The sequence below is a fragment of the Myodes glareolus genome, chromosome 23 (assembly GCF_982192425.1).
Source record: "Myodes glareolus chromosome 23, mMyoGla1.1, whole genome shotgun sequence".
NCBI lineage: Eukaryota > Metazoa > Chordata > Mammalia > Rodentia > Cricetidae > Myodes > Myodes glareolus.
Window position 1 is genome coordinate 49484604 of NC_142048.1, and position 26682 is coordinate 49511285.

Sequence of the window (26682 nt, forward strand, 5' to 3'; positions counted from 1 at the left end):
TTTGGAGAGAAAATAGTGGCCTGACCTTTCCTATCATTTGGATCTTTGCGATAAGCTCTGGACATGCAGACTCCTTTTGTTAGTTTTGTGTCTCATGTGAGCAGAGCAGGTTGGGGCAGAAGAGAGAGTGTGTGGGCAGGTTGCGCCTAGAGGTTGGGCATGCCTTCAGTGGAATAAAACCTGACAGACAGCGGAGACTGGGGTGGTGTGCAGGATGTGTCCTGGTTCAAGTGTATAGCCCAAAAGAAAATTCTTTAAGAGAAAAGTAAACCGTTTTTTTGTGCTTTTTAATTTTTGTACCTTTGTACTTAATTTTTAGATTAAGTTTCCCCCTTATACTTTGTTATAAAGTATATCATTTTAGAAATATAATTTCTTTCCCCATATATACATTTTTTTAATATATACTTATATGCGTGTATGTATCCATTATGAAGACACTCAAGGGTCTCTTTTCTCCCTTTCTATATGCCTGCACTTAAATTTTGAACTTGTGCTATCTCTGTTTTGTACTCAATAAACTGCTAGGTTTGCTTTATTCTCACTTGTCTTGAAATTATTTTCTGTTGCACAGTCAAGCATCTGGTTTAGTGTGAGTAGATGTTATTGGTACGGGAACTCTCTGTGCCCACTCTCCAGCACTGATAAAGATGCTCCCTCCGCTCCCTCCCTCCCTCCTCCATCCTTGCTTCTTCCCTTCATCCTTCCCTCTTTTTTTGTGTTATTTTCTCCCCCTGCAGTGCTCCTTTCAATCCCCATTTCTGCTGGTGAACAGCAGAAATTTGGCCAGGTAGTCATGTTTCCAGCACCCAACATCCATGGATTAATCGGTATTACAAAATTATAGGATGTCAGAGCTGAAGCAACCGTGTTTAACCCCGCTCATTAAGATAAAGAAACCAAGCCCAGAAAGGGATTTGCGCAGAAAGAGGCAATCATAAGACTCCTGTCTTCTCAGTCCTTGGCTGAGACACCCTTGTTGGTCATGAGGTGATCTTTCCAAGCCCCTTTGTTTTCCCGTGTACTCCAGTGACTGGACAATGTGTCCACGCTCTGACTTGTTTCAAGTATCTCTTCCTGGGACTCCCACAAAGGAATGATTGACAGCACTGGTCTTTAAGGCCTGAAGCTCAGGGCTCACACAAGCTGCTGTCTTTCTGAAGCTATCTACTGTATGGAAATCTCACAAACTCTGCTTCTCAACCTAATGAGCCTGCTTATCTAGAAGCGTCTAGGTGTTAGCAACTTTACGTTGTTAACCAGTCTTCAGACTCGAAGCTCTTTTCCTAATACTTAACATCTCCCTCAAAGATGAACTTGAATATTTGAGGGTTTTGGAAGGCCAGTAATTCTTAAAGGGTTATTTAGAGCATGATTCAACATGGCCAAAACACTTGCAGAACATGGCTTGGTGTAAACGAAATACACTTGGACTAAAGCATCCTTAGCTTGCAGGCAGCCCTCAGTGACACTCATTGGAAATTACACAGACATCTGGTCTACTGAGCATCCTAGAGCATCCTCCTCTGCGGGACGTTCTTCTCTTCTCCAGGTGAGGCGACTGAAAAGGCACCACTTCCTATACGTTTGCTGTGCGCCTTACATTGGTGATGTCATAGAAGTCAATCCTCTCAATTACCCTGTGGGAGTCTTTTCATTTAAAAACAAAAAATAACTTAAGCATAAAAAAGAAATTCACTTATCCTGCAAGACAATAACTAGAAGCAGAGCCAGGCTTCAAATCCATCCCTGTCCGGCTCTGAAGACTGATCTTTTACTATTCCACCTCCTCACCTACTTCCCTCCCTCCCTCCCTTCCTTCTTCCCTTCCTCCTTATCTCCTTCCCTCTTTCTTTCTCTCCCTCTCTTCTTTCCTCCTTCCCTTCCTTTGAGAAGCCAGATCATTTTTTCATCTAAAATGATTTGTAGTAATACAAAGACACGCTTCAGGCACGGAATTGTTTTGTTTTACTCTTATTAACTAAAAACTGGAAATATTCCAAATGTCAATCAGCCAGCGAATACATAATTGTGGTGGATCCACACAATGGAATGCAACAAGCAATAGAAATCACTGAAAGAGTAAAGTACATGCAGACCATTGATGGATCTTAAAATAATTATGCTGAGTTAAATACTCTAGAGGCAACAGACTATAAGAACTGTGTAGATCCACTTACATGAAAGGTGAGAGAAAGATAATACCAATTTTTGGTGGCAAACAGCGAAGGGTGTGCATCGCAGCATCCCTGAGAGAATGCTTTGCTGGCAGTGAAAATGTTCTGTATGGGGACTGTGGTGATGACTTGAGGCAATTCCAAATAAAAGAGACTAATTCTTGATGTCATTTACCCAAGGGTGAGCCTGACTTGTTCTGAAGAGTTCCCATCTAACATTGTTGGCTTGAGGACCCTTCTCTAGTGACTCAGCAACTGGAGGAGAGTTATGGAGTCAGTGGACTAATCACTCAACTTGATTCTTCTATCTGAGGGAGTAAAACTTAATTCTCTGGGACACAAATAAGAGAATACACATGCGCGCGCACACACACACACACACACACACACACACACACACACACTCTTAGGGCCCTCCTATCATCTTCTGCCTTTGTTTTCTGTCTTTATTTTTTCTTTACAACTTATATGTTCCAGCAAAATCTTTCAGACAATATAAAAATTACAATGTGGTTACATTTCTATTTTTCAAGTGAATGATTATAATGAATACAGGTAAAAAACATGTTTCCCATTTCCCTTACATAACTGAACATCCCATGAAGTATAGATGAAAAACAAGTTATCCCAAGAACCCACATACATTCTACCCAAATAACTTGTTATATATTAACAGAGTATGAACAAGCCAGGTATTTTTCTCAGCCAGTTCTTTTACTGACAGTGTGTTTTGTGGTTAGAAAGAAAAAAAAACAATCATTTTTTACTTATCTCAAAAGGTAGTCTTATATGTAATCTTAAAAGATTCCCAAACCTGCTTGGCAGTGGGGGCACATGCCTTTAATCCCAGCACTTGGGAGGCAGAGGCAGGCAGATCTCTGTGGGTTTGAGGAGCAAATTCCAGGACAGGCTCCAAAGCTACACAGAGAAACCCTGTCTTGAAAAACTTTTTTAAAAAATCACAAACCTATGTATGTGTGTGTACACACACACACACACACACACACACACACACACACACATATATATATATATATATATATAAAGCTATCAGTCAGCTGTACTTTAAATCCTCAGAGTGCAAACCCATTTGTCAACAGTGTTTTATATCGGGAAGCTGAGGGCAGAAATAAGTACAAGGAATTAATCATCGTTTTTGATTGCCAGCACCTCCTAATAAGAAAGGCACAACAGCTAATAACAGCTGAGCGGCTTTGTCCTTGTTCTTTGGCCTCAATGAGTTCCTCACTCAACTATGCACCTTCTAAACTTCAGGTTGTTTCCTTGGATTTCTCACCTCAAAGCTATTAATGAAAAGCATCTTAACCTTAAATCATATTTAAAGCTCTCTTAGCTGTGATGCACTCCGAAACCTGTGAACACATCTCTCAACACCAAGATTTAAAGAACTTGAGCTAATTTAGCTTCTGGGACTCAGTTGTTTCTCTTAATCATTAACCTAAGCCACAGCCTATGCGGCTTCTCAAGAGAAACTAGCCATGTGACATTTCCTTGTTCACATTTCCTAGCCTCTGAAGCCCCTGCTTTTTCAGGGACGAGGGCAACATCCTATCTTGCGTTTGCCTTCGTTAGTTTTCCCACTAAACAAACTAACCACTATCATAGTCCCTTTCTGTATTTATTAAAGGCCCTCAATCACTAAAGTCCTCTTTAAACTAACACTATTATTGTATAAAATCATTGCTTCAGTTAAACAGTACAGCTTAGGAGAAAATTATCTTCATAATAATCCACAGGTAAAAATGCCCAGTAGAACAGGTAATTTCCATGAGGTAATCACCCTACATTTAAGGATCTCCCCATGCCCATTCACACCAAGCCAGATACCAGGGAAAACTGTCAGTAGCAAACAGCGTGTAAAGACACAGCAGTAGCAAGAGACATTCTGAGGCTGAAGCCCTTGGGGCCTTGCCCATCTGAGATTCACCCATCAGTGCCTTGACTCCTGGTGGGCTGCTCTCCCAAAGTCAACTGCCACTTGCTACTCTGACACTGCCATTTGGCAACCTAATCTCTTTTTTAAAATTTATTTATTATGTATATAGTGTTCTGGGCACCAGATCTCATTATAGATGGGTGTGAGCCACCATGTGGTTGCTGGGAATTGAACTCAGGACCTCCGGAGCAGCAGTCAGTTCTCCTAACCTCTGAGCCATCCCTCCAGTCCCCGGCAATCTAATCTCCTTAAAAAGGTCACCATCCTCTGCGTCTGCAGAGCGCAACAAACACAGCTCTGAAATGAAATAAGGAACTTTTTTTTATCTTAATCAATCCTTTCCAGGCATCCCACGAGGAAAGAGATCGTTTTTTCTCTTACGTGCTTGGAACAACACAGGAAGTCACAGTCAGATGTTATCAATCTGTGTTCATGGGTTGTTTTCAATATTGTGTGTGTGTGTCCACATCTTACACACACATTCATTTTTCTAATTTAGGGGTGTGTATGGATTATGAAGGCTGAATAAAGAACTTGGTAAAAAACCAAACTATGTAGTCAACTCATCTTGTAGGAGTTATTCATATTGGGAGTCCAGCGTGTAGTAAGATGATGCTGTTTTTTTAAAGGTCAGTTAATTTTACATAGACTGCATGTATAGTATTGAAGCTGATTGAATGAGTTGAATTATTATGAGCAGTGTCGAACCACATTATTAACTTGGTTACGGGCTGAATCAATGTTTAATTTGTTTCAAGCAGCACTTCTCGGAAAACTCATTTCCAAAGAGATGTGTGCCTTTGTCACAAGCCACTGAGTCACAATTTTTCTTTTTCTTCGATTTTATTTTTAAAACAAAACTTTACATTTCCCTCTTTCCCTGTCCTCCTTCTAACCACTCCCCATAGCCTCTCCAACTTACTCCCTCTCAAATTCATGACGTCTCTTTATGTTACTATTACTTATATAAATGTGCGTGCGTGCGCGCGCGCACACACACACACACACACACATACACATACATACATATTCTCACATACATATACATACACACACACATCATGGATCCCATTTAGTGTTGCTTGTATGTATATGATTTTAGGAGTGACCACTATTGATATTGGACGGTCAGTTAGGGGGGTCATCCATATAGGATTATGTGGAAATCGGATTCTCCTAACCTTGGCACTCCCCAGCTGTTCTTTGTCTAGGGGTGAGGCCGTCTGAGATGGACCCCTTCCACATTAACGTGTTTATTGGTATTGACCTTGTTCAGGTCTCACTAAGACAGCCATATGATTGGAGTATCACGGGTATAGCTTCCCTGTCATCTCTAAGACACACAGCCTCACAGCATCTTCTCTCATCCTCTGGCTCCTGCAGTCCTCCCACACCGTCATCCCCAGTGTCCATGAGCCTCAGGGACAGGAGCTGTGTTTGAAATCTATCCACTGGGTCTGGGCTCCCCACAATCAGTTGTACTCTGCATCTTGGCCAGTTGTGGTTTTCTGTAATGGCCTATTGTTGCAAAGAAACAAATTCTGGTGGATGAGAGCTACGGTTACCTGTAGGCATCAGGGCAAGAATTTAGACTGTAGTTAGGAGTTATGTACATCCAGTAAGGCAGTAGTAGAAGGTTATTGTCTAAAATCCATGCCCTCGTTAGCCCTGGGTAGTTGACTAGGTTTCCAGTACCAGGCAAGATTTCTCTCCCGCTAATTGGGTCTTAAGTCCAATTAGAGAGCAGATGGTTACCAACAAAATGTAAGCGCCACTCTTTGACCCTTGGGCATATCTTTTAGGTCATTTCCCAGGTCTATCATAGTCAGGTGTAAATGCACAGGTTCAACCACACACCCGTACCCTAGAAGTCTCATAGGTAGAAACGTGGGACAGTCACAGACATGTGTTTCTGAGTTCTGTAATAGATGCGTACATTCAGGTTCACACACATGTATTCCCTAGCTCTGTCATAGGTAGGGTATATACGTGCAGGCTCACACACATGTATTCCCCGGCTCTGTCATAGGTAGCTGTATGTGTGCAGGCTCACACACATGTATTCCCCAGCTCTGTCATAGGTAGCTGTATGTGTGCAGGCTCACACACATGTATTCCCCAGCTCTGTCATAGGTAGCTGTATGTGTGCAGGCTCACACACATGTATTTCCCGGCTCTGTCATAGGTAGGTGTATACATGCAGGCTCACACACATATGTTTTGGAACTCTATCGTAGGCAGGTGTTTACGTGGAGATTCACACACATGGATTTCCTAGCTCCATCTTAGGTCCTGCATGTGGCGGCTCACGTGTGCATTTCCTGTCTCTGTCATAATTAGAATGCTATGTGTTTCTTTTCTCATACGTGTGTTTCCTAGCTCTGCCATGATTAGAATGCTATGTGTTTCTTTTCTCATACGTGTGTTTCCTAGCTCTGCCATGATTAGGGTTTTATGTGTAAGTTCACACACGTATGTTACAGCCTTGTCATGTTTAGGTGTGGTGATCAAGTGAAAAAGGACTCTGTATATATTTGAACATTTGGTTCCCAAATAGTGGAAGTGTTTGGGAAGGATTAGGAAGTGTAAACTTGGAGAAGGTGTGTCACTGGGGGTGGCTTTGAGGTTTCAGAAGCCTACATCAGGTCCAGTCTCCCTCGTTTTTACAAAATCCATCATACGTGGGCCTATATACACAGGTTCATAAAAACATATTTCCCTGCTTTTTTTTAGGTAGGCCTAGATGTGTGGACTCACACACACGGATTTCCAAGTTCTAGTATTGGTATATATATATATATATATATATATATATATATATATATATATATATATATATATATATGTTAGAAAACTTATATGTTTTCTACCTCTGCCATAAATAGACCATATGTACATGTTTATACACCCAAGTTCATCCTAGTTTCATCATTCCTAGGCCTGTTACAAGGCATATCCATGCACTTTCATGTGCAAAGGTCTTTATCAGCCCTGTCATGTGTGAGTCTGTATGCGCAGGTCCATACATTTCTTTCTAGGCTCTGTTTTGCGTAGTCTGTATGGTCATGTCCACACACTGTCTTGGTAGGTGGATATGCAGCTTTTCAAACATATTTTCCTATCCTTGCACTAGGTGGTTATATATGTGAAAACTCACACCCATGTATGTCCTGCCTCTCCCATAGGTTATTATATATGTGCATTTTCACATACAATTGTACTATCCTCTCTCTGACATAGTTAGGTATACATGTGCAAGTTCACTTGCATGTATGTCATACACCAGTCATTGCTAGATGTGTATGTGCAGATTGGCACACTTGAGTTTCCAGGATATGTCTTAGGTAGCTGTGTATGTGCTGGTTTACACATATGGTTCCTAGCCCTATCTTAAGTGGATACAAATATTTAGATTCATACATACACACGTTGTGACAGCCAGTATTGCACACTTACATTATGAAGGTTAGTATCCCTAGTAGTAGCCCTGTCAGTGCTGCTACTGGTCAGCCTGGCTACATCTGGAATCAGCTAACACTCAACAGCCTTGGGCCATGTGAAGAATTTTCTTGGTGGATCACTTGAGGTGAGAAACTCACTGCAAAATCTGGATTATTTTAGGTCAAAGACCCACCCAAAATCTAGGCCATGCCTTCTGGTGGCCTACATCGAAGGATTCACAGGAGAAAGCTTTACTTTTTGCTGCTTGCTTGTCCTTGCTGTCATTGGCAAGTCCATCTGTCCTGCTGCTGTGGCTTCCGTGTACCAGCACTGGGACCTACTTCTCTGGGACTCCAATGTGGACTGAAAACCAACTGAGACATCCAGTCTTGTGAACTGCGGAATCCTTGGCCTTATCCATCAGGAGATGTCATTGTTGGACTCTATGACCACAGCCTGTCAGTCACCCAAATAAATTCCAACTCTGGCAGTGCTGGGACAATGGGTTCACGCAAATTTAGGCTCTGGTGCTGCCACGATGTGAGAACAGGCATGTCCATTCCACCACTTAGTGGCCCTGGGACATGACACATGTATGAGCGGGCATGTCCATTCCACCACATAGTGGCTCCGGAACATGGCACATGTATGAACAGGCATGTTCATTCCACCATTTAGTGACTGCGGGACATGGCAGATGTGTGAACAGGTATACTGGGGTTGCTAAATGGCGTGCTTGGTACATGACAGGTGTACAAACAGATATGTTCATTCTGCCATGAGATGGCCCTGGAATATGGTGGGAATGAAAGCAGATGTGCCCAGATCACCAGTTGGTGGCACTGGGACACAGCTGGAGTACAAACAGATGAGCCCCATACTGTCACTCAGTGGCACTAGACATAGAAGAGTTCAGGTCACCCCATGGTGGCTCTTGGACACAGCAGATTTGTGAACTGCTGTGGCCAGGTCACCACTTGGAGATCCAGAGACATGGCAATTACGCGTACAGACAGGTCCAGCAGGTGCCATTGCCCAGCCATGGAAAACACGCAAACAGGCAAGTCCAGGCTGCCATATGGTGGTGTTGGGGCCTGTTGGCCAGTGTGCAAACAGGTTCCCAGGGCAGGAGGTGGTGGCGCTGTAACATGGCAGGCATGCCAGCAGGTGTGAACAGATGTTACCAGGCAAATAAAGCAAAAAGACATGCCCAAGCTGGTGAGAGTTGGTGCTGGGACAGGTGGACAGGCGAACAGGTAATCCTGCCCCACCGTGTGGCAAATCTGGGACACGGCAGGCATCTAAAGGGGTGGGGCAATACCTGCTCCGGGATGTGATAGGCTTAAAAAAGGACTGTTTAGGCTGGGGCAGTGTGAAGGAAGGCTAACAGGCAGGCGTGCCCAGGCCACCAGGTAACCGTGGTGTGTGTTTTCACATGTGCCGTGCTACTAGTACCTCACACCCACTGTGTTCCAGAATGCCTGTGTAGTGTAGAAATGTCTGTTTCCTCGTGTGCTATGTCCCCACCTCCCACAACACAATGTGGTGGTCTGGGCTCACCTCTTCACAAGTGAGCCCTAACCCAGTGTGTGCTAGCCTAGTCACATGTCAGCTGTGTGCCAGCACCACCATGTGGCAGCACAGGCTTGCTTGTTCATTCACATCCACTCTGTGTCCCTGGCAACTCAGGTTCATCAACCCTGAAAACACACACACAAGTCACATTATATGGTCTCAACAGGTTATGTTTAGTAATACATATGTATGAATATATATGTATATGCATATATATCCATAAATCAACAATCAGTGAAAAAAGAAGCCATGGATTTGAATGAGAGCAGGGAGGGGCATCTGGGAAGGTTTGGAAGGTTTGGAGGGAGGAAAAGGGGGAAATGTTAGTAAATTGTAATCCCAGCCTGGTGGTGGTGACACATACCTTTAATCTCAGCTCTAGGGAAGTGGGTCTCTGAGTTCAAGGCCAGTCTGGTCTATAGAAAGAGTTCTGGGACAGTCAGGGATACACAGAAAAACCCTCTCTTAAACAACAAAACAAACAAACGTGTGTGTGTGTGTGTGTATTATTATATGTATAAAAATCTCAAAAATAAACACCAACAAAATGAACTTCTCTTTCTAGCGTTACCAGAGAATCAAGAGGGGGGTGTCCAAAATCCACGAGGAAGGAGCCCATCTCCAGCGGTGTCTAGGGCCACTGCAGCAGCATGAAGAACCTATTGAATGTCACCTGCTCTCCTGGAACTCCTTAGCCATGCTCGGTGAGGAAGCCGAGCATTCCTTGGTTTACCAAGCTGGACTTGAGGAGAACCCTACTTTCCTCTGTTACTGGTGTCCTGTCAGGGGTGAACCAATGTTTGCTCTCACCTCCCCAGGACACCCAACCCATCCTCCTGTTTTACCATTGCTAGAATAAACCTCTAGTAGTTTGGCAGAATAAAGGGCTAGGAGTTTGACAGATCCCTGACAGGCAGACCAATAGGGAAAGAGGCCATTGATAGATAAGGAAGACGCCAAACTTCCAGCTTTTCCTTCACCCTCCTGACCTGAGACATCAGTGCCCTCCCACCCCTCTCCCTTCTGGATGACCAGTCCAGACTACTCAGACATGGTCAAGGCTGATCCTGAACGTGTTTACCCAAGACTATGCGTGTTAGATCAGAATTGATGGAGGAGTCACGGGAATCAAAGAGAGCAGAGGCCAGGTTCTCCAAAAGCAGATGTGTTCCTGTAACCAGAACCAAAGGGCATTGGTAGCCCCAAAGAAGTGGAGACTGCACGTGTGGCATAGGGGGCTTGGGGGTCCTCTAGGGTGGGAAAAAGAACTTTGGGGATGGGAGAGCCCATCTTCAGGACAGTCACCCCGAGGTCTCAAGTGGTAGATCCGCCAGCAGGGCTGGGAGGGTGATCACCTTATCAACGGCTCCCAGGACCCTGCCACCCACAGGTGTTATCAGCCAAGCCGACTTTCCTGTCTGGAGTTTCTCGGCCCGCCTGAGGCCTGGAGAACACTAACCCTTCACTCCAGACCCTGAGGAGGGATTAAAAAGGAAGGGGTGATGTCTTCTCTCATTGGTAACTTGCTGCTAGACTCTGTCCCCAGGATCTAAGGGGGCATGGGACAGGTTCAGGTGGGAGGAGACTTTGAACCTGTCAGCCATGCTTTGTGTGACTACCTGTCTTGAGCTCTTGGAGAAGCAATGAGAGCAATTAATTAGACAGGGGGCTGTTTTGAGTTAGAGGAGACCACAGATTAGGGGCCCAGTTGGGGACCCAGATAGGACACCCATGGTGGGACCTAATGGTGGTGATGGTTTGATCCAGGAAGAATTTCTTGGTAAAACATTTAAAAGACAAAGAAAGCTGGGTGTGGTGACACCTGCCTTTAATTCCAGCACTGCCCAGGGAGGCAGAGGCAGGGGAATCTCTGTGAGTTCAAGGTCAACCTGGTCTGTAAAGCGAGTTCCCAGGACAGCTAGGGCTACACAGAGAAACCTTGTCTTGGAAAAAAAAAAAAGTGAAAAAGACCAGGGAGGGGGGCCTGAGTGGGAGGGAGCCAGAAGCCCACCAAAGAGAGGAGGCTTGTCCCTGACTTGTCTGTCTTTAGGCTCTCTGTCTTGAACCATGTAGGATTTGCTAGTGCAAACGCACCATTGTTCCGGGGGGGCTGGCGGCTAATTTCATGTCAATTTGACAGTCTACAGTCATCTATGAGGGAACCTCAATTGAGAAAATGCCTCCATAAAGATAGGGCTGTAGGTAAGCCCGTGGGGGCATTTTCTTAATGACTGATGGGGGAGCCTAACCCATTCTGGGTGGTACCACACCTGGATTGTTGGTCATAAATTCTATTACAGGCCGAGCAAGCCAATATGCGGCATCCCTCCATAGTCTCTGCATTAGCTCCTGCCTCCAGGTTCCTGCTCTGTTGGAGTTCCTGTCCTGACTTCCTTCAATGATGAACAGTGATGTGGAAGTGTAAGTTAAATCTTTTCCTCACCTACTTGCTTTGATCCTGGTTCATCACAGCAATCGAAACCCTAACTAAAGACAAGTTGATATCGGGAGTGGGTGTTGCTGTGGCAGACCTCACTGTGTTGTTTTGGGGACTGTGGAAGGACTTTGGAACTTTGGGGTAGAGAAGCCACTGAGTGTTGAGCTGTTCTGTAGAAGCTGGGAGGTAGGAATGTTGAGAGCAATGCAAACGATTGAGGGCTGACTTGTAACATTTCAGAGGGAAGCAGAGATTCTACCACACCATTTGAGTTAAGAGTCTGTGGTTCTGGTTATTTGGGGCTGAAGAATCCATTTGATTAACATGATACCAGAACCACTAATGTGAACCTTTGCTTTCCTGGGATAACAGATGCTGGTCAGCTGGGGCTGAAGAGTCAGCTTTCTACTTCCTGCCTTCTGCTGTGTTGATCCTACATCACGTAGGAGGCATGGACCCTTAACAAGTGGGGTTGTATTTATCTGCAGCCAGCATTATTTAGACTCAGCAAGTCACAAAAAGGAAGAGGAGGACCTGAAGGTGGGAGGGGAACAGGTTGGGAGGGTCCGGAAGCAGTGGCAGAGGGGGCTGGGGTAGATCAGAACACATTGCATATATGTACAAAATCGTCAAATAATAAATTAAAAATCTCAGTTAAAATGAAGGAAGTGGCTTGGCTGGAGGGTCCTGAGTCACAAGGAGCCATGGGGCTTCACTTCCAGCTTGTTTTGAGGTGTGATGGCTTCTTCCCACTGGTGCTTTTGCATTTGTGATGAAGCCTTACCCAAGCTTGTATTATGCTGTATTAAATACACGTGTTTCTGTTCTAACATTAGTCCGAGTCGGATACTTTGTTGTGGTAAAGGGTCTAATTACACAGGATTTCAATGCTATCGGCTTTAATGGCTGACCATCATATACCTCAAAGAAGCAGTCAGTCACCTACTGAAAACCCTCGGGAGACTGTGTTTGGTGTATTACTAATTCCCAGATATTCTTCTGTCTATACAAAAACACATTTCAGGTTAAAAGTCATTTCACATCTATATTAGTCAAATCAGATACAATAATCAACACAGGAAAACTTTAATAAAATTTTTACTTAGCTATAATACACATCTTCAAAATTTTAAATAAAAATTTTCTTCATGATGTTAAGTGAACGCTATGTTATTTTCTTTGAGAATGTCCCTCTTTTCATTAAAATAATTTTTAAACCATTCTATATGCTCGACTTTCTGTTTAACACTCAGATACGGGTTTTTCGAAAGGCCATTTGTCACCAGCTCCATGAAGTTGCGAATTGGTCCTTGCTTGGGAAAACCCTCCAGGTACTTATCCAAAAATATATGTTCATGGAATTCTGAGCCATCATCATCAAAACCTGGGAAATAAAATAAAAAGTAACATGACTGTGAGCGTAAAGCCCGCATTATAAAATAACACTAATGATGCATCTGAGTTAGAAGCACAAACTGTGACATTAGACCTAGTTTGACCACCAAGTTAAATGTGACTGAGCAGCAGTTTCTCCAGACACAGCAGGAGGACTGAGAGCACACCCTCCTAGGGTTGTTGTAGACACAGCAGGAGGACTGAGAGGACACCCTCCTAGGGTTGTAGACACAGCAGGAGGACTGAGAGCACACCCTCCTAGGGTTGTTGTAGACACAGCAGGAGGACTGAGAGCACACCCTCCTAGGGTTGTTGTAGACACAGCAGGAGGACTGAGAGGACACCCTCCTAGGGTTGTTGGAGACACAGCAGGAGGACTGAGAGGACACCCTCCTAAGGATGCTGCAGAGACTAAATAGAAGTAGTGGCTGAGATACAGCAGCTCTCCCACCTATAGAAGAAGCAGCTGTTGCTCACTAATATTGCTAACATCTGAGAAACTACGTAGAAAGTTATACAGTGTGTAAGTATTTGAAAGTAAAATAGGACAGAATCATAGAAAAGACGTTCAAGTAGCCCAAAGAAGAAAACACAAATGATGAATACAAAAATGAAAATGACAGAAGGGGCAAGGCTATATTCAGTAAACTTCTCATTTTTGTTTTGCTTTTCAGACAGGCTCTCACCTAACCCAGCCTGGTCCTGACACTCCTGCTTCCACACCCCAAATGCTAGAGTGTGGCTGTGGAGCACCACACCTGGCTCAACAATCACTTTAAATGTAAACGATCCAAATACGTGCCAAGCCATAAAAATAAAATCAGGGACTGGGGAGATGGCTTTCCGCCCAAGTCTGATGACTTGAGTTGATCCTCAGAACCCATTTGAGAAACCAGATGCCATAGGACAAACCTCTGCGCTCCCAGTGTAGCCCGACTAGAAATGGGGGGCAGAGAATTGCGGGAATCCTCTGGTCAGTAGGCAGGACCAGCAGTAAGCGAGACAGAATCTGTCTCAGAACATGGTGAAAGGGGAAAGCTGACTTCCAAGGTTTCCTCAAACATCTGGATAGGAGTCCTACAGCTGAGGATGACCTTGAACTTCTGATTCTCCCATCCCAACCTCCCATAAGCAGGACTAAACCCGTGGGCTACCATGCCCAGTGTATGGTCCTGGGGATGCGAGCCAGGACCTCAGGTGCACTAGACAAGCACTCTACTGCTCAACTACACCCATGGTTCCCAGGATACATTCTGACATATAATTTTACTCCTTTATTTTCACTATCAAGTATCTAAAATTAAATGAAATTCCAACCATCTGTAAACAACAATTTAAAATAACTCTGCTAGGTTTCTTCTCAGACACCAGTGTTCTAAGATCCACATGCACCTAGCTACATGCTAAGATGGAACCCCTCTGGGTTAAGCTCTGGCTGAAAACTGTCAAGAGCTTCTGAAGTAACACCGACCTGCTTCGTTGTTAATTGGGAACTCCCACAGCTTCCCCTCCTTCGTCCACTGGATCATCTCCTCAAACCCATTCCCCAAAGGCTGCTCACTGACTGTGGCCAGCTGCTTAGCGAATTCTATCTCCCAGAGAGAAGGGGGTGCTGCTGTGTGATCGAAAAAAAAAAAAAAAAACAGGAAAATGTAAGTGTCTTTTTTATTTTTGTTATTAATTTTTATTATTCTCTCATATATCACATCCTGACCACAGTTCTTCCCCCATCCCCAACCTCTCCCCCAGCTCCCCTCCCAGTCCCCACCTCTAACCCCACCCCCATCTCCCCTTCAAACAGAGCAGGTCTCCCAGGGACATCAACCAAACTGTAAATGTCTTCTTAAAAATGTAATTATTAGTCAGACAGCTCAGAGGGCGGCACTGGCCACCAGGCCTGACTACCCACATGTGGCTCCCACAGAACCACATGTTCTCAGAAGGAGCTCAGAGGGTGTGACTCCCACAGAACCACATGTTCTCAGGAGCTCACAAACTCCCAAAGGCTGCTCTGACCCCCACACTCAGACCCACGCTCACACAGATAAACAAACACAAAATGAATGAAAATTAACTTTAAAATGTTATTATCATGTCTATATTGATACAAATTTTTGGACTTGTTATTCAGAATTAGTTTATAGTCAAAGGCTACCAGGAGCTAAAATTGAAGCAAAAATAAAAAATACAGAGTGTAAGAATAATGACATCATATATATATAACAGGCCAACAAGATATCTCCCGAACATTCCACCCAAATACTAAGGAATATGCATCCTTCTCAGCAGCAATTTCTTCAAATTAGATCGTGTTTTTGTCCTAATATGTATTAGGACACAAAACAAACCTCAAAAAATACAGAAAATTGAGATCGCATCCTGCATTCTGCCTGACCACAATGGGATAAAGCTGTATAATTGCAGAAATTACACAAACAGATGGAAGACTAAACAACATGCTACTGAAAGATAATTGGGTCAAGGAAGAAATCAAAAACAAAATTAAATAATTCCTATAATTGAATAACAATAAAAACATACATACAAAAATTTGGGACATACTGAAGTCATTCCTAAGAAAAATATAGAATCAAGTACCTACATAAAAATTTTTGAGGTCTCAAATTAATAACTTAATGAAGCACCTGAAGGCATTGGAAAAACAATAACAATGTCCCCAAAAAACAGATGGGAAGTGATAATCAAAATCAGAGCTGGTATTAATATTTCAGAAACAAACAAAGAATCAATGAAATGAAAAGTTAGTTTTTTAAAAAGATTGTCAAGCAGCCAAATTAACCAAATTGAAAAGTATTCAATTTTGTGTGTGTGTGTGTGTGTGTGCGTGTGCGTGTGTGTGTGTGTGTGTGTGTGTGGTGTGTATGCATGCATGCTCTCCTATTCTGGGTAGTGAGCTGCTCAAAATCAGGAGCTACAGATTAGTTGTCTTCAGGTAAAGGCAGAGCGTTATAAGGCAAATGGTGGGTGAATACACTTTCTAACCAAAAATAGCCAATTCATAGCTCTAGATTATTTATCTGGCAGCACTGATCTCTCAAGATCCCAAAGGATGCAGTATTTTAAGGGGAAGCATGACCCAAATAAGCAGATCAACAACTATATTCATGGCAAGACCTAGGCCAATGACAGAAGAAATAAGAAAACGTGAATATCCAACTGTTACAATCAAAACACCAAGGCCATCTTAGAAAGACAGAGTGGTCTCCACTTGGAGACGTCTTGTTCTTAACAAACCTGCCTCAGGTGCTTCATCAGCAAACGCCTTCACATCAAAAATGGAAAGTCTTTTTCCCTTGAATAAACCTTTCCTAAGATAAAAAACATTTGGAAAAAACATCTTAGTAAGATATATTTATAAGATGTCAACAAAAACTGCTTACGGAAAAGATTACATGAAGCAATCTATGTAATAATTAAAGACAATCACATTGATCCCCATTGATATTGTAGCTAAATCACCATAATTTTAGGACTCATAAGTGAAAAAAGAACAGATGCACTTGGATTTCTGCTTTATAATATAACAAACCAGCTAAGTTTAATCCAACAGTTCACTTCTTCAACAGAAAGAAACACTTTTTTTCAATTTACTTATTTACTTGAATAAAACTACTAACAGATTAAAAAACAGTTCATAAACTACTGGAATAGTTTTAAATATAACGTTGAAATTTCTTTTCTCAATCAAATTCCTTTACTAAAAAAAGCCAGGTGGTGGTAGCACACGCCTTTAATCCCAGCATTTGAGAGGCAGAGGCAGGCGGATCCCTTGAGTTTGAGGCCAGCCTGACCTACAAAGTAGTTCTGGACAGTCTTTAAAGTTACAGAGAAAACTGTCTTCAAAAACAAAAGCAAACAAAAAAGTGGGAAAAGTTGCAAATTAAAACAAAAGAGACCTCATCCACATCAAAGGTTTGCTCCATTAGGTCACCTTGTAGCTGTAAACGCTGGCCTTGCTGGTCTGGAGTTCTGCCTGCTAACAATCCTAGCACTTGGGAGGCACAGGCAGAAGGATGGAATTCCAAGCCACTCTGGACATTTGGCTTACAGAGTAAGACCCTGACCCTAAAATCAAGGACAACGAAACAGGCCTTTCTGTCCAGAAGTGCCCCCGAGGCCTCAGGTTCTTTTCCCTACTAAACATTATCAATACAGAGCTGAGAGTGGATTTGGTTAATGATCTGGTGACCTCTGTGTTATCTGGGGAGGCAGATCTCACCCTAAATCCCCAGAATGATTATCCCAGATTCTCAACTCCCCCCCCCCTCCCCAGGCCATTACCCATCCTTAGGGAAGACGTCACATGTGCTCTATGGCTGCTGACCTCTAAGCTACCTCAGTCAGAGACCACACTAGGTTCTAGGCCTTTCAGCTATGGGACCCACCCCACGGCCACACGTACTTTATCCTCACACCTTCAGCTTCATTGTGCACCTGGAACTGGACTGATTGTTGCCTGAAAACCTTTCCCCAAACTGTGCTGTTTTATCAGAGGGCCAGATAAATATCATGACAGGTTCCTAATAACTCAGTTAAGAACTAGGCCTCAGTTCCTGCCTCTTGAAACAGAACAAGACAGGAACAAAGGGCAACCAATCGCCAGTGCCCCTGACAGTGAGGACAAGAGGAACTGCGTCCTCAGTCTGGGCCAAACCCCCCCATTACCTTATAACCAAATAAGGACAACGTCTGGGACTTGTCCAGACTTGCCCAAGAATGTAAAAGCTATAGCCTTAGCCAACCCGTTAGCCCTAACCAATTAGAAACGTACTAATACGATTCCACTTGTGTGAGCCAGTCCTAGACAGAATGATCACACTGCGGTTAGAACTCCTTTAGTTGTATGAAAAAGTCTGCAAGCCTTTCTTGGGGGTCGCCATTTACCACCTTCGCCTTTGTGTTGGATGCGCGACCCCAGCATGCGAGGACTTCCATTCTCGAGAAGATAAACCCTCACTACACTGGCCTGTGGCCAAACCTGTGGCCTATTTTTTTAATTGATGATTTTTTTCAGTGGATGATTGAGTGGGAGGGCCCAGCTCACTGGGCAAGTGGTCCTGAGGTGTAGAACACAGCAAACTGAAAGAGGCAGCGTGGCCATGTCAGGAAGCAGCACTCTTCCATGGCCTCTGCTTCAGTCCTGCCTCTAGGTTTCTGCCTTGAGTTCTTGCCCTGACTTCTCTGATTCTGTCACCTGGAACTGTAGGAGGAAATAAATCCTTTCCTTCCCAGACTGGCCATGGTGCTTGATCACAGCAATAGAAACCCTAACTAGGAATACACAATGACCATGGATCTATCAGTAATAATATGCAGAATAAATTAGGATGAGAATTGGAGTAGAAAACAACACAAACAAAATCCAGCAGACTACAGAGCTCCGATACCTTTTTTTTAAATCAGTGAGCTTCGCCTGGTCAAGAGAGTCGTCCATTTCTTCATCAAACTGAATCTGGTGCTGTGGTTTGGTACTAACTCTTGTAGAAGAGGATCTGGCAATTTTCATATCTGATATTATGTGACGGAAACTGAAATAAAAAGGTCCAGTGCATTAGGAGGCTTAGCTGCATTGGAGCAGTAAACAAGTCACATACTTATACTCACATAACATAGACATTAAGATGCATGTCTCCAACTTCTAAAATATACTCTTATTAAGAAATTTTTATTTGAGGGGCTGGAGAGATGGCTCAGAGGTTAAGAGTACTCGCTGCTCTTCCAGAGGTCCTGAGTTCAATTCCCAGCAATCACATGGTGGCTCACAGCCATCTATAATGAGATCTGGTGCCCTCTTCTGGTGTGCAGTCAGACATGCAGGCAGAACACTATACATAATAAATATATCTTTAAAATAAATACATAAATAAAGGAGAGCAGGGTTCTTTGGTTCCCAGAACCCACATGGCAATTCCTTCAACTCCAGTTCCAGGGACCAACACCCTCTTCTGATTGCACAGGTTCCTGAACGCACACAACATAAATACACACACCTAGACACACACACATAAATACACACACCTAGACACACACACATAAATACACACACCTAGACACACACAACATAAATACACACACCTAGACACACACAACATAAATACACACACCTAGACACACACAACATAAATACACACACCTAGACACACACACATAAATACACACACCTAGACACACACACATAAATACACACACCTAGACACACACACATAAAACAGTTTTTAAAGCGAAAAAAATATGTTGAAAAGCTGAGTTTTCAACATAAGGAAACGGGGAGGGACTGTGTCTGACATCACACTTGAACAAAATCAGTGGTATGTTTAATTCCTCAGAGAAACTATCTTACTTACTTATTTGTTTGTAAGTTCCTAAAAGAAGCTTAGCCACTCAATTAAATACAACATACAGCAGCTAGAGAGGTGGCTCAGCAGCTGGAAGTCCTTGCTCTTATGAAGCAAACGTTCTAAGTTTTATTGTTATGTGGGGTGGGCATGTGTGTAGGTAGAGCACAACACAGCACGTATGCAGAGGTCGGCAGACAGTTGGTGGCTTGAGTGTTCTCCATCAGATGTGAGGGCTTGGAGACAGAAGGCCACCAGGCATGGCAGTAGGCACCTTTACCTACTGAGTCATCTCGCTGGCCCATGAGGTGGATTTTGTATGTAACACGGATGTGTACCATGCACCGGGCACTGGGAGACCTAAGCATGACAGACATGACAGCTGACCACTGACCTAATCTTGTGCGTCTCTCTGGCTTTCTGAGCCCTCGACTCTTCCTCATGCTGCTGGAGCTGCTTGAGCAGGTCCGACTTGGTTGTCTGCTTGTCGAAAGGCAGAGACTCTGCGACAGCAGATGCAGCTGCCACCAGCTCAGGGCTCAGGAGCTCATTTCTAAACGGAAAATGAAATGAGGAAAGAAAACCAGAGTAAGTTAGTACATCACTCGTTTAATCAAAAGTAAAACAACGTGGGGAAGAAAACTCATGAAAAAAGTATCCAATTTCCACAAAAAGCAAGAATTCTCAAATATTCAACATTGTTTTCTAGGTGGCTTTGTTGCTTGTCTGTTTTGAGACTGGATCTCACTAGGTTGGTCTGTAGCTCAGCCACAGAACTATTAGGATTACGTATACCCATTATACACACCACATATGTGACATCATCCTGCTTCAGTACTGGGAACACAGAAACTCTGAAACAGTATACTCTAAGTTAATAAATACTCACGGCCACATACCCATGGGTAGCCGTGCATGGTGGTTCACGCCTGCAATTCCTGTACTCAGAAGCTACACAAGAGGATCACAAGTTCAGGGCTAACCCAGGCTATGTAAGGAAGGCCTGTCTTGGGGAGAAAAGGAGAATTGAGGGCTATGGAGATGATTCAGTTGGTGAAGTGCTTGCCATGCAACCCTGAGAATCTGAGTTTGATCCCCAGAACATGTGAAAAAGCTGGGTGTGGACCAGTGAGGTCACTTACTATTTGGGAAAGCATTTGCCCCACAAGCTTAACGGCCTGATTCTCAGATAAAGACTTTTTTCTTTCTCTTTCTCTCTAAAGCAGTTTCTGTGGGTTTAAAAATAAAGCAGATACATACATCAATGTGAACTGACAGCAGTCATTCAACCTAACTCCAATGCTAGGTCATTAAAAAAAAAATACATCTTCCCCTCCACTTACATTCTCTTGACACTCGTCCCTGGTACCCAGGCACCAGCCTGTGAAAACGCCAGAGCAACCTCACAGCTCATGGAGCTGCCTCTGCTAGCAGCCCCAGCTAAGGGCTCAGCTGGTGGTGAGTGAGCCATTTCAGAGATTCCCATAGCCTCCAGCTGAGGCCTCAGGCAACGTCTTCTCTGTGAGTATAAAAATGGTCATTTTATGAGAGTGTGTTTGGGGCGATCTATAATGCAGCCATGATAGCCATATTAGTGAGCTTTGATTATGACGAGAAAGGAGGAAGGGAGGAAGGGAAGGCTGGTCATGTATGGAGTAACTGTTACACTGCAATCGTGAGGTAAATACTATGACTATCTCAAATTTGCAGACCCTGGATTCTAAGAGAAAAATGGGAGTGATCTGGTCAGGCCCAGGCCTGTAATCTCAATTACTCAGGAAATTGAGACAGGAGGACCACAAGTGCGTGCTGTGTTTGGGAACAAAGTGAGTCCAAGGCTAACCTGTGCAACTTAGTGAAACTCTCTCAGAATAAAAAGTAAGAAAGTGGTTGGGGATACCATCTGATGCCTGGGTGGTTAAATAAAATTATTACAAGAAACTTTCCTTCAAACTCAGAACAAATGTATGCCATCCACCGATCTTGTCCACAGCCACTTCTTGGACTAAGTCAGAAGGTTTCAAGACATCTTTATATCTATCCCATCACTGCTGCACGGTACAATATTCCCAAGACATCTTTTATATCTACCCCATCACTGCTGCATAGTCCAATAGTTCTAATTTCAGTTCCTTCAGAGCAGCGCTGTGGTTAAGTACAGTACCTGTGCCTATTATTCAGGAAGCAAAGACAAGAGTCCAGGAGAACAAAGTTATCTTTTGTTACAAAGTGCATTTAAGGTCAGTAGGGGCTACATGAGACATTTTCTCAAAAATCCCCCCAAAATTATTAAAACAAAAATAATTTTACTGTATTGCTTTTCTAATGTAGAAAAGCAGGCCAGGCAGTGGTGGTGCACGCCTTTAATCCCAGCACTCGGGAGGCAGAGGCAGGCGGAACTCTGTGAATTCGAGGCCAGCCTGATCTACAGAGCGAGCTCCAGGACAGGCTCAGAGGCCAGGGAGATGGTTCAGCAGGTAGAGGTGCTCAATGCACGAGTCTGATGACCCGAACCCCCCGAAAGAGCTGGGTGGGACTGCACACATATGCAATCCCACTATCCCAAGGGCCAGTGAGAGGAGACAGTAGAACTGGCCAAAAGCATTCATACATAGCACAAAGGCAGAAATAAGGAAGACCCTAAACCTCAGAAACATGGTGGAAGGAGAGAACCAACTCCAAACCTCCACATTCTTGGGAAGGCATAAAGCACACCTGCACTCTTAACATACCCAGCAAAATAAAATTTTTAAAAGGTTTATTTATTTATTATGTATACAGTGTTCTGCCTGTATGTATCCCTGCAGGCCAGAAGAAGGAACAAGATCTCATTATAGATGGTTGTGAGCCACCATGTGGTTGCTGAGAATTGAACTCGGGACCTCTGGAAGAGCACACAGTGCTCTTAACCTCTGAGCCATCTCTCCAGGCCAAAATAAAATTTTAAGCAAAAAAGTAGAGCAAAACCTTTAAAGAACTTATGAAGCAATCTACATGTCCACGCTTGTCTTGTTCATATTGAAATGCTTTATTGTAGAAGCAGGCCCAAAACAGTATAACTATCGCCACTCTCGTGGTTCCCATCAGAACTTGTCGGTAAGAGCCCTGCTGCCGCACAACTGGGCCACAGGACATGGAGCTGTACTGACTGAGGCGCTGCCTCCCTGAAGGCCAGCACTCAGTACTGGAAGGCGCTAGGGAGACTGCTTGGGGAAGCAGTCACCAGTCTCATCCGCCTGTGAACCGTCTCTGCAATAACAGCCAGGGTGCTGCAACAGCAAAGCAACCAACTGCGCTCTGATTGTTGTAAGGCCTGGTCCACTGGAGGAAACTCACGCTATAAATCTGAACCCACGGTTGGGGAGCTCATAGGCCCTAAGGGTGAGCTTAGTCCTGCTACTTTGCTAAACAGACACAGCATCAAACTGCCCTCTAAACTTGTATCTCAATAGCCACAGATCAGTGCACCTCTCAGTCCTCATCACAGAGGTTTCGCTATGAAGTGGATGGAGGTTAGCATAGAAACAATTGGTCCAAGTGCAGAGGAAAAGCATCTATGGACTGAGCAGCCACAAACTGGGTGTCTCTGTCACCACCCCGCACTAATCCCCCCACTAATAAACCTTGGGACCACCGTAAAAAGATTGTGACGAGAGGAGGTCGGCAAGGACCGGAGAGACAACAGCATTTTCTGAACAAGACAAGGCCGCTGAACTTGTCGTCATGGCAGCTGTGGGCGCCTGTATAAAGTCAAGCTAACATTCTAACACGGAGGGCTCGTGAGCCTGTATGCCTACGTGAGAAGCTACTCACGGCCGAAGGCTGCTGGAGGAGGGAAAGACGGTTTTCTTATGGGTGTCGCTCTGGGTGTGTTGACCATGCCCCAGGGGGGCTGCCTCACATACATGCCTTATTTAAAAAGACAGAGGACATGAATTTAGGAGGGGATGGGGAGATAAGAATGGATCTAGGAGGAGTTAGGCAGGGGATTGGGCAACAAATACATTGTATGCATTTATGAAGTTCTCAAGGAATCAATAAAAATATCACATTAAAATTACGCTACTGAACCTATCAAAGGGTTTGTCTGATTTCAGTGATTTATTTAAACTGCACATAAACACATACGGATTTTTAAAAATCCACTCTTACTTGTAGCTGCTTTTGAGACAGTGTTTCTTTATATTGCCCAAGCTGGCCCAACACTCACCATCCTATAGTATGCATGGTCTAACCCGAGTGCTGGTAATACAGATGTGTGCCCTGCCAAAATGTAGTCCAGAATGAGTACTTAGATATTTGTGTGTATTTATTATTATTATTATTATTGTTTTACTGAGATAAAGTCTATATAACCCCAGGTTGGCCTCAAATTCACAATACTCTGTTTCCCAAGTGCTGGGATTATAGCCAAGTGCCACCACCATACCTGGATACAAATATCTGCTTGTCCCCTAAATACACACACACACACACACACACACACACACACACACACACCTGAAGTAACTATTAGATACCCTCTACTGCTTTGTTATTTCAATGTCTTGAGTACTATAATTTAATAGATTGTTTACTATAAGGCTTATTGGGACACCATAGACTGGTCTCCAAGAACACTGATTTGGAATTATTTACCCCTTCTCTGGAGGATCTTCTGGAGCTCTGTGAGGCCTGCCGACTGTAGCCTCCAAAATGGTAGAAGGTTTTCTGCCACGAGGCTTTGTTGTTTGTACGTTTACTGTGCTCTTTTCAACTTTCATGCCCTTAATAATGTCCAGCAGGTCTTTTTTTGAAGTCTCCTCTCCTTTGTCGTGCTTCTTTGCTGCCTTCTGGGAAATTTCACTAGCTGGAACAGACTGGCTATCTTTCTTGCTATAAATCGAGCTGCCAGTGCCAAAATGTCTTTGGATATTATTTTCTGTCCTGGAATGACATATTAAAGAATAATAGAAAAACACAATGGCAAAATATTAAAGTAGTAACTGAAAAAAACCTGCTTTACATTGAAAAGAAATTCAATTTGTGCCCTTTCCATTTTCTTCTGTTTTCTATTATTATAAACAACCGTAACGGAAGCAATTTATCATGTGTTAGTATAGACCCTGGGCCTCACTTACACAGCAAGATTTGTGTACAATTTTCACCCCCACCTCAACTCCAAAGGTCAGCACTAGTCTCCTCTTACAGAGAAGAAAACCGAAAACTATAGTAGTAACTGCACAGGGCGTCTTTGTTATTCCCCTGTGGCTAAGATAAAACACCATGCCTAAAAGCAATTAATGGGAAAAGGAGCTTTTTTGGCCTTATGATTACAGAGAGAACAGTCCATTCGTTGAGATGCCAATCACCTAGCTCTCCTAAACTCCAAAACTATGTAATTGCTTCTGAAAATGCCTGAGGCTACCTCATCAGTCACTTGAGAATTAGTGAAAAATCAGTGACAAATACATAACAGCAATATGGTACAATTCATTAGGAAAACCCTCTGGTAATTATTGTTATTTTGCATCTGAAAGTTAACGTTGGAGGTACTTTAACAGACAAGTGGCAATCAGGTTACCACAGTGTTTCTTTCCAATACTCTAGGACTTCAAAAAATAACCTGTGTTATAGCAAAATCATGCAAGCTCCTTAGCATAACACACCTTTAATCCCAGCACTGAGGGAAGCAGAGGCAAGTGAATCTCTGTGAGTTCGAGGCCAGCCTGGTGTACAGACTGAGGTTTAGAACAGCCAGAGAGACACAGAGAAACCCTGTCTCGAAAAACCAATAAAAACAAATAGATAAAACTATGCTCCGAATCTCTCATCTGAACTTACTTTCTTTGAGAATATCTCATGAGCTTCCCCTACTTTGCTAGGAGTGTGAGGAGTAGATCATTTGTCTAGCAAGCAGGAAACCCTGAATGTGATCTCCAGCACCAAATCAAAGACCCCACATTGTTCCCTTCAGAGGATGATTTTACATTTTTCATCCTTCATAATGTAGGCTCCTGCGATAAAAGTCAGCTCTGCATTTTAAAAATGATAACCTAGTTAAAAAAATCTTTCTCAAACATCCTCTCCTCCTGTCAATTCTCCAGGACAGTCAGCTGAAAGAGCTGGTCTCTTTGATCATTCCATTACTTCATCACGTCAGATCCCATTATCTCTACTTTGTGCAGTCTCTTGCTCCGTGGAGTTGTTCCTTTCCATCTCCATTGTCAGCTTGCTTCAGCGCGATATTAGATCGAACAGGGGTACCCAGAGAGGATACCATGAACCGCTTACAACCTCTATGTGTCCCTATTTGCTATCCTATAATTATAGGCTGAGAGAATGAAGTAATCTGTGCTTACCTATGCCATCATCACTGTACTTGAATTACCTCTTTAGTGGAACTAAATAACTGTCCAAATAGCAGGACGGTCTTATTCAGAGCTCAACACCAGTAACTGACACATCGTAGGCACTTTATATAAAGCAGTAAGGAATAAAGGTGGGAAGCATTAATGAGGCCATCAAGAGATCTTGGGACGCATAGAATGCAAGAAAACGACCTCTTTTTTGGAGACTGTACAACGATTTGTAGCAGCAAGCAAGATGAGGGGCAGGCGTGCAGCAGAAAGTACCCAGGGCAGGAGACAAGACAGGTTGTCATTGCTGTTTGCCACACCCACCGCGACACTGGGCAAGCAGACTTGCATGATTTCTCTTTGCCCACATTTAAAACAACCATTTCTAAGCCTACGGTTGCAGTATCAACCCCAGGCGGCTGGAGAAACTAGGACTGCAAGTAAAGGAACTGGGAAGCCACGGAAGACCGGCGGGACCAATAACCCCGGAACGCCTTACCAGACAGTTCCGGACCGAGCCGCGGGTAGCGCACTCACAGCCACCAAGACATCCCAGTTTCCAGGGGACAAAGGGAGGCCCGAGAATGGGCGAGGACGTATAAACGCCGGGATTCTGTGGAGCATCGCGTGAAAATAAACTTAAGCAAGAGCACAACCGGAAACACACTCAAGCAAAGGTACAACAGAACTAGTGCATCCCTTCCGCCAAATATGTCCCCCGAGATGGTTTCCGCCTGCACGCTTCCTCGCCTTTAGGATTCCGGTTGGCCGCAGAGGTCTGTAATTGTGTTCCGGGATCTTTGACCGCCTTGATCCAGCCCTGTCCTCGCTCCCAGATTCTGCAGTCTGGGCGGAGCGCACGCCAAGGTTCCGCCAAGGTCGGGGAGAGTGAACGTGGTGATCAATTAAACAAAAACTGTTCGGGACCGTAGAGAACTGAATCGTACTGCCTGTCCCGCCCTCCCATGAGTGACGGGGCGCGCTCGCCGCGCTCGGCTTTTAAAGA

General features: G+C 43.9%; 1 protein-coding gene and 1 long non-coding RNA gene across 3 annotated transcripts; one reads left to right on the forward strand and one right to left on the reverse strand.

Annotated features, from left to right (window-relative positions):
* The first annotated feature begins 9720 nt into the window (after positions 1–9720).
* On the forward strand, positions 9721–12594 carry LOC146890557 (uncharacterized). Its single transcript, XR_014998691.2, has 3 exons — positions 9721–9854; positions 11451–11571; positions 11960–12594. It is a non-coding gene; the product is annotated as an uncharacterized LOC146890557 (long non-coding RNA).
* Positions 12595–12669: 75 nt separating this feature from the next.
* Mrps31 (mitochondrial ribosomal protein S31) lies at positions 12670–26398 on the reverse strand. 2 transcript variants are annotated; one of them, XM_048456318.3, is made up of 7 exons: positions 26176–26398; positions 23977–24264; positions 19733–19891; positions 18391–18531; positions 16238–16311; positions 14454–14594; positions 12670–12971 (listed from the first exon to the last, which is right to left on the reverse strand). In XM_048456318.3, the coding sequence occupies exons 1-7, from the start codon at positions 26298–26300 to the stop codon at positions 12742–12744; spliced, it is 1158 nt and encodes a 385-aa protein (XP_048312275.2). In that variant the 5' UTR covers positions 26301–26398; the 3' UTR covers positions 12670–12741. The 2 variants fall into 2 exon arrangements, with proteins under 2 accessions (XP_048312275.2, XP_048312274.2); XM_048456317.3 differs by having other exon boundaries at positions 14454–14597; positions 26176–26396.
* Between the last annotated feature and the right edge of the window lie 284 nt (positions 26399–26682).

Bases quoted from the DNA above. Each gene is read 5' to 3' on its own strand.
- Mrps31 (XM_048456317.3), bottom strand. From the start codon at position 26,300: ATGCTCCACAGAATCCCGGCGTTTATACGTCCTCGCCCATTCTCGGGC. The intron at 24,265-26,175 runs GTAAGGCGTTCC...ATGTCATTCCAG, and splicing joins GCTCGGTCCGGAACTGTCTG to GACAGAAAATAATATCCAAA. The intron at 19,892-23,976 runs GTAAATAATTCC...TTTTCCGTTTAG, and splicing joins GAAGATCCTCCAGAGAAGGG to AAATGAGCTCCTGAGCCCTG.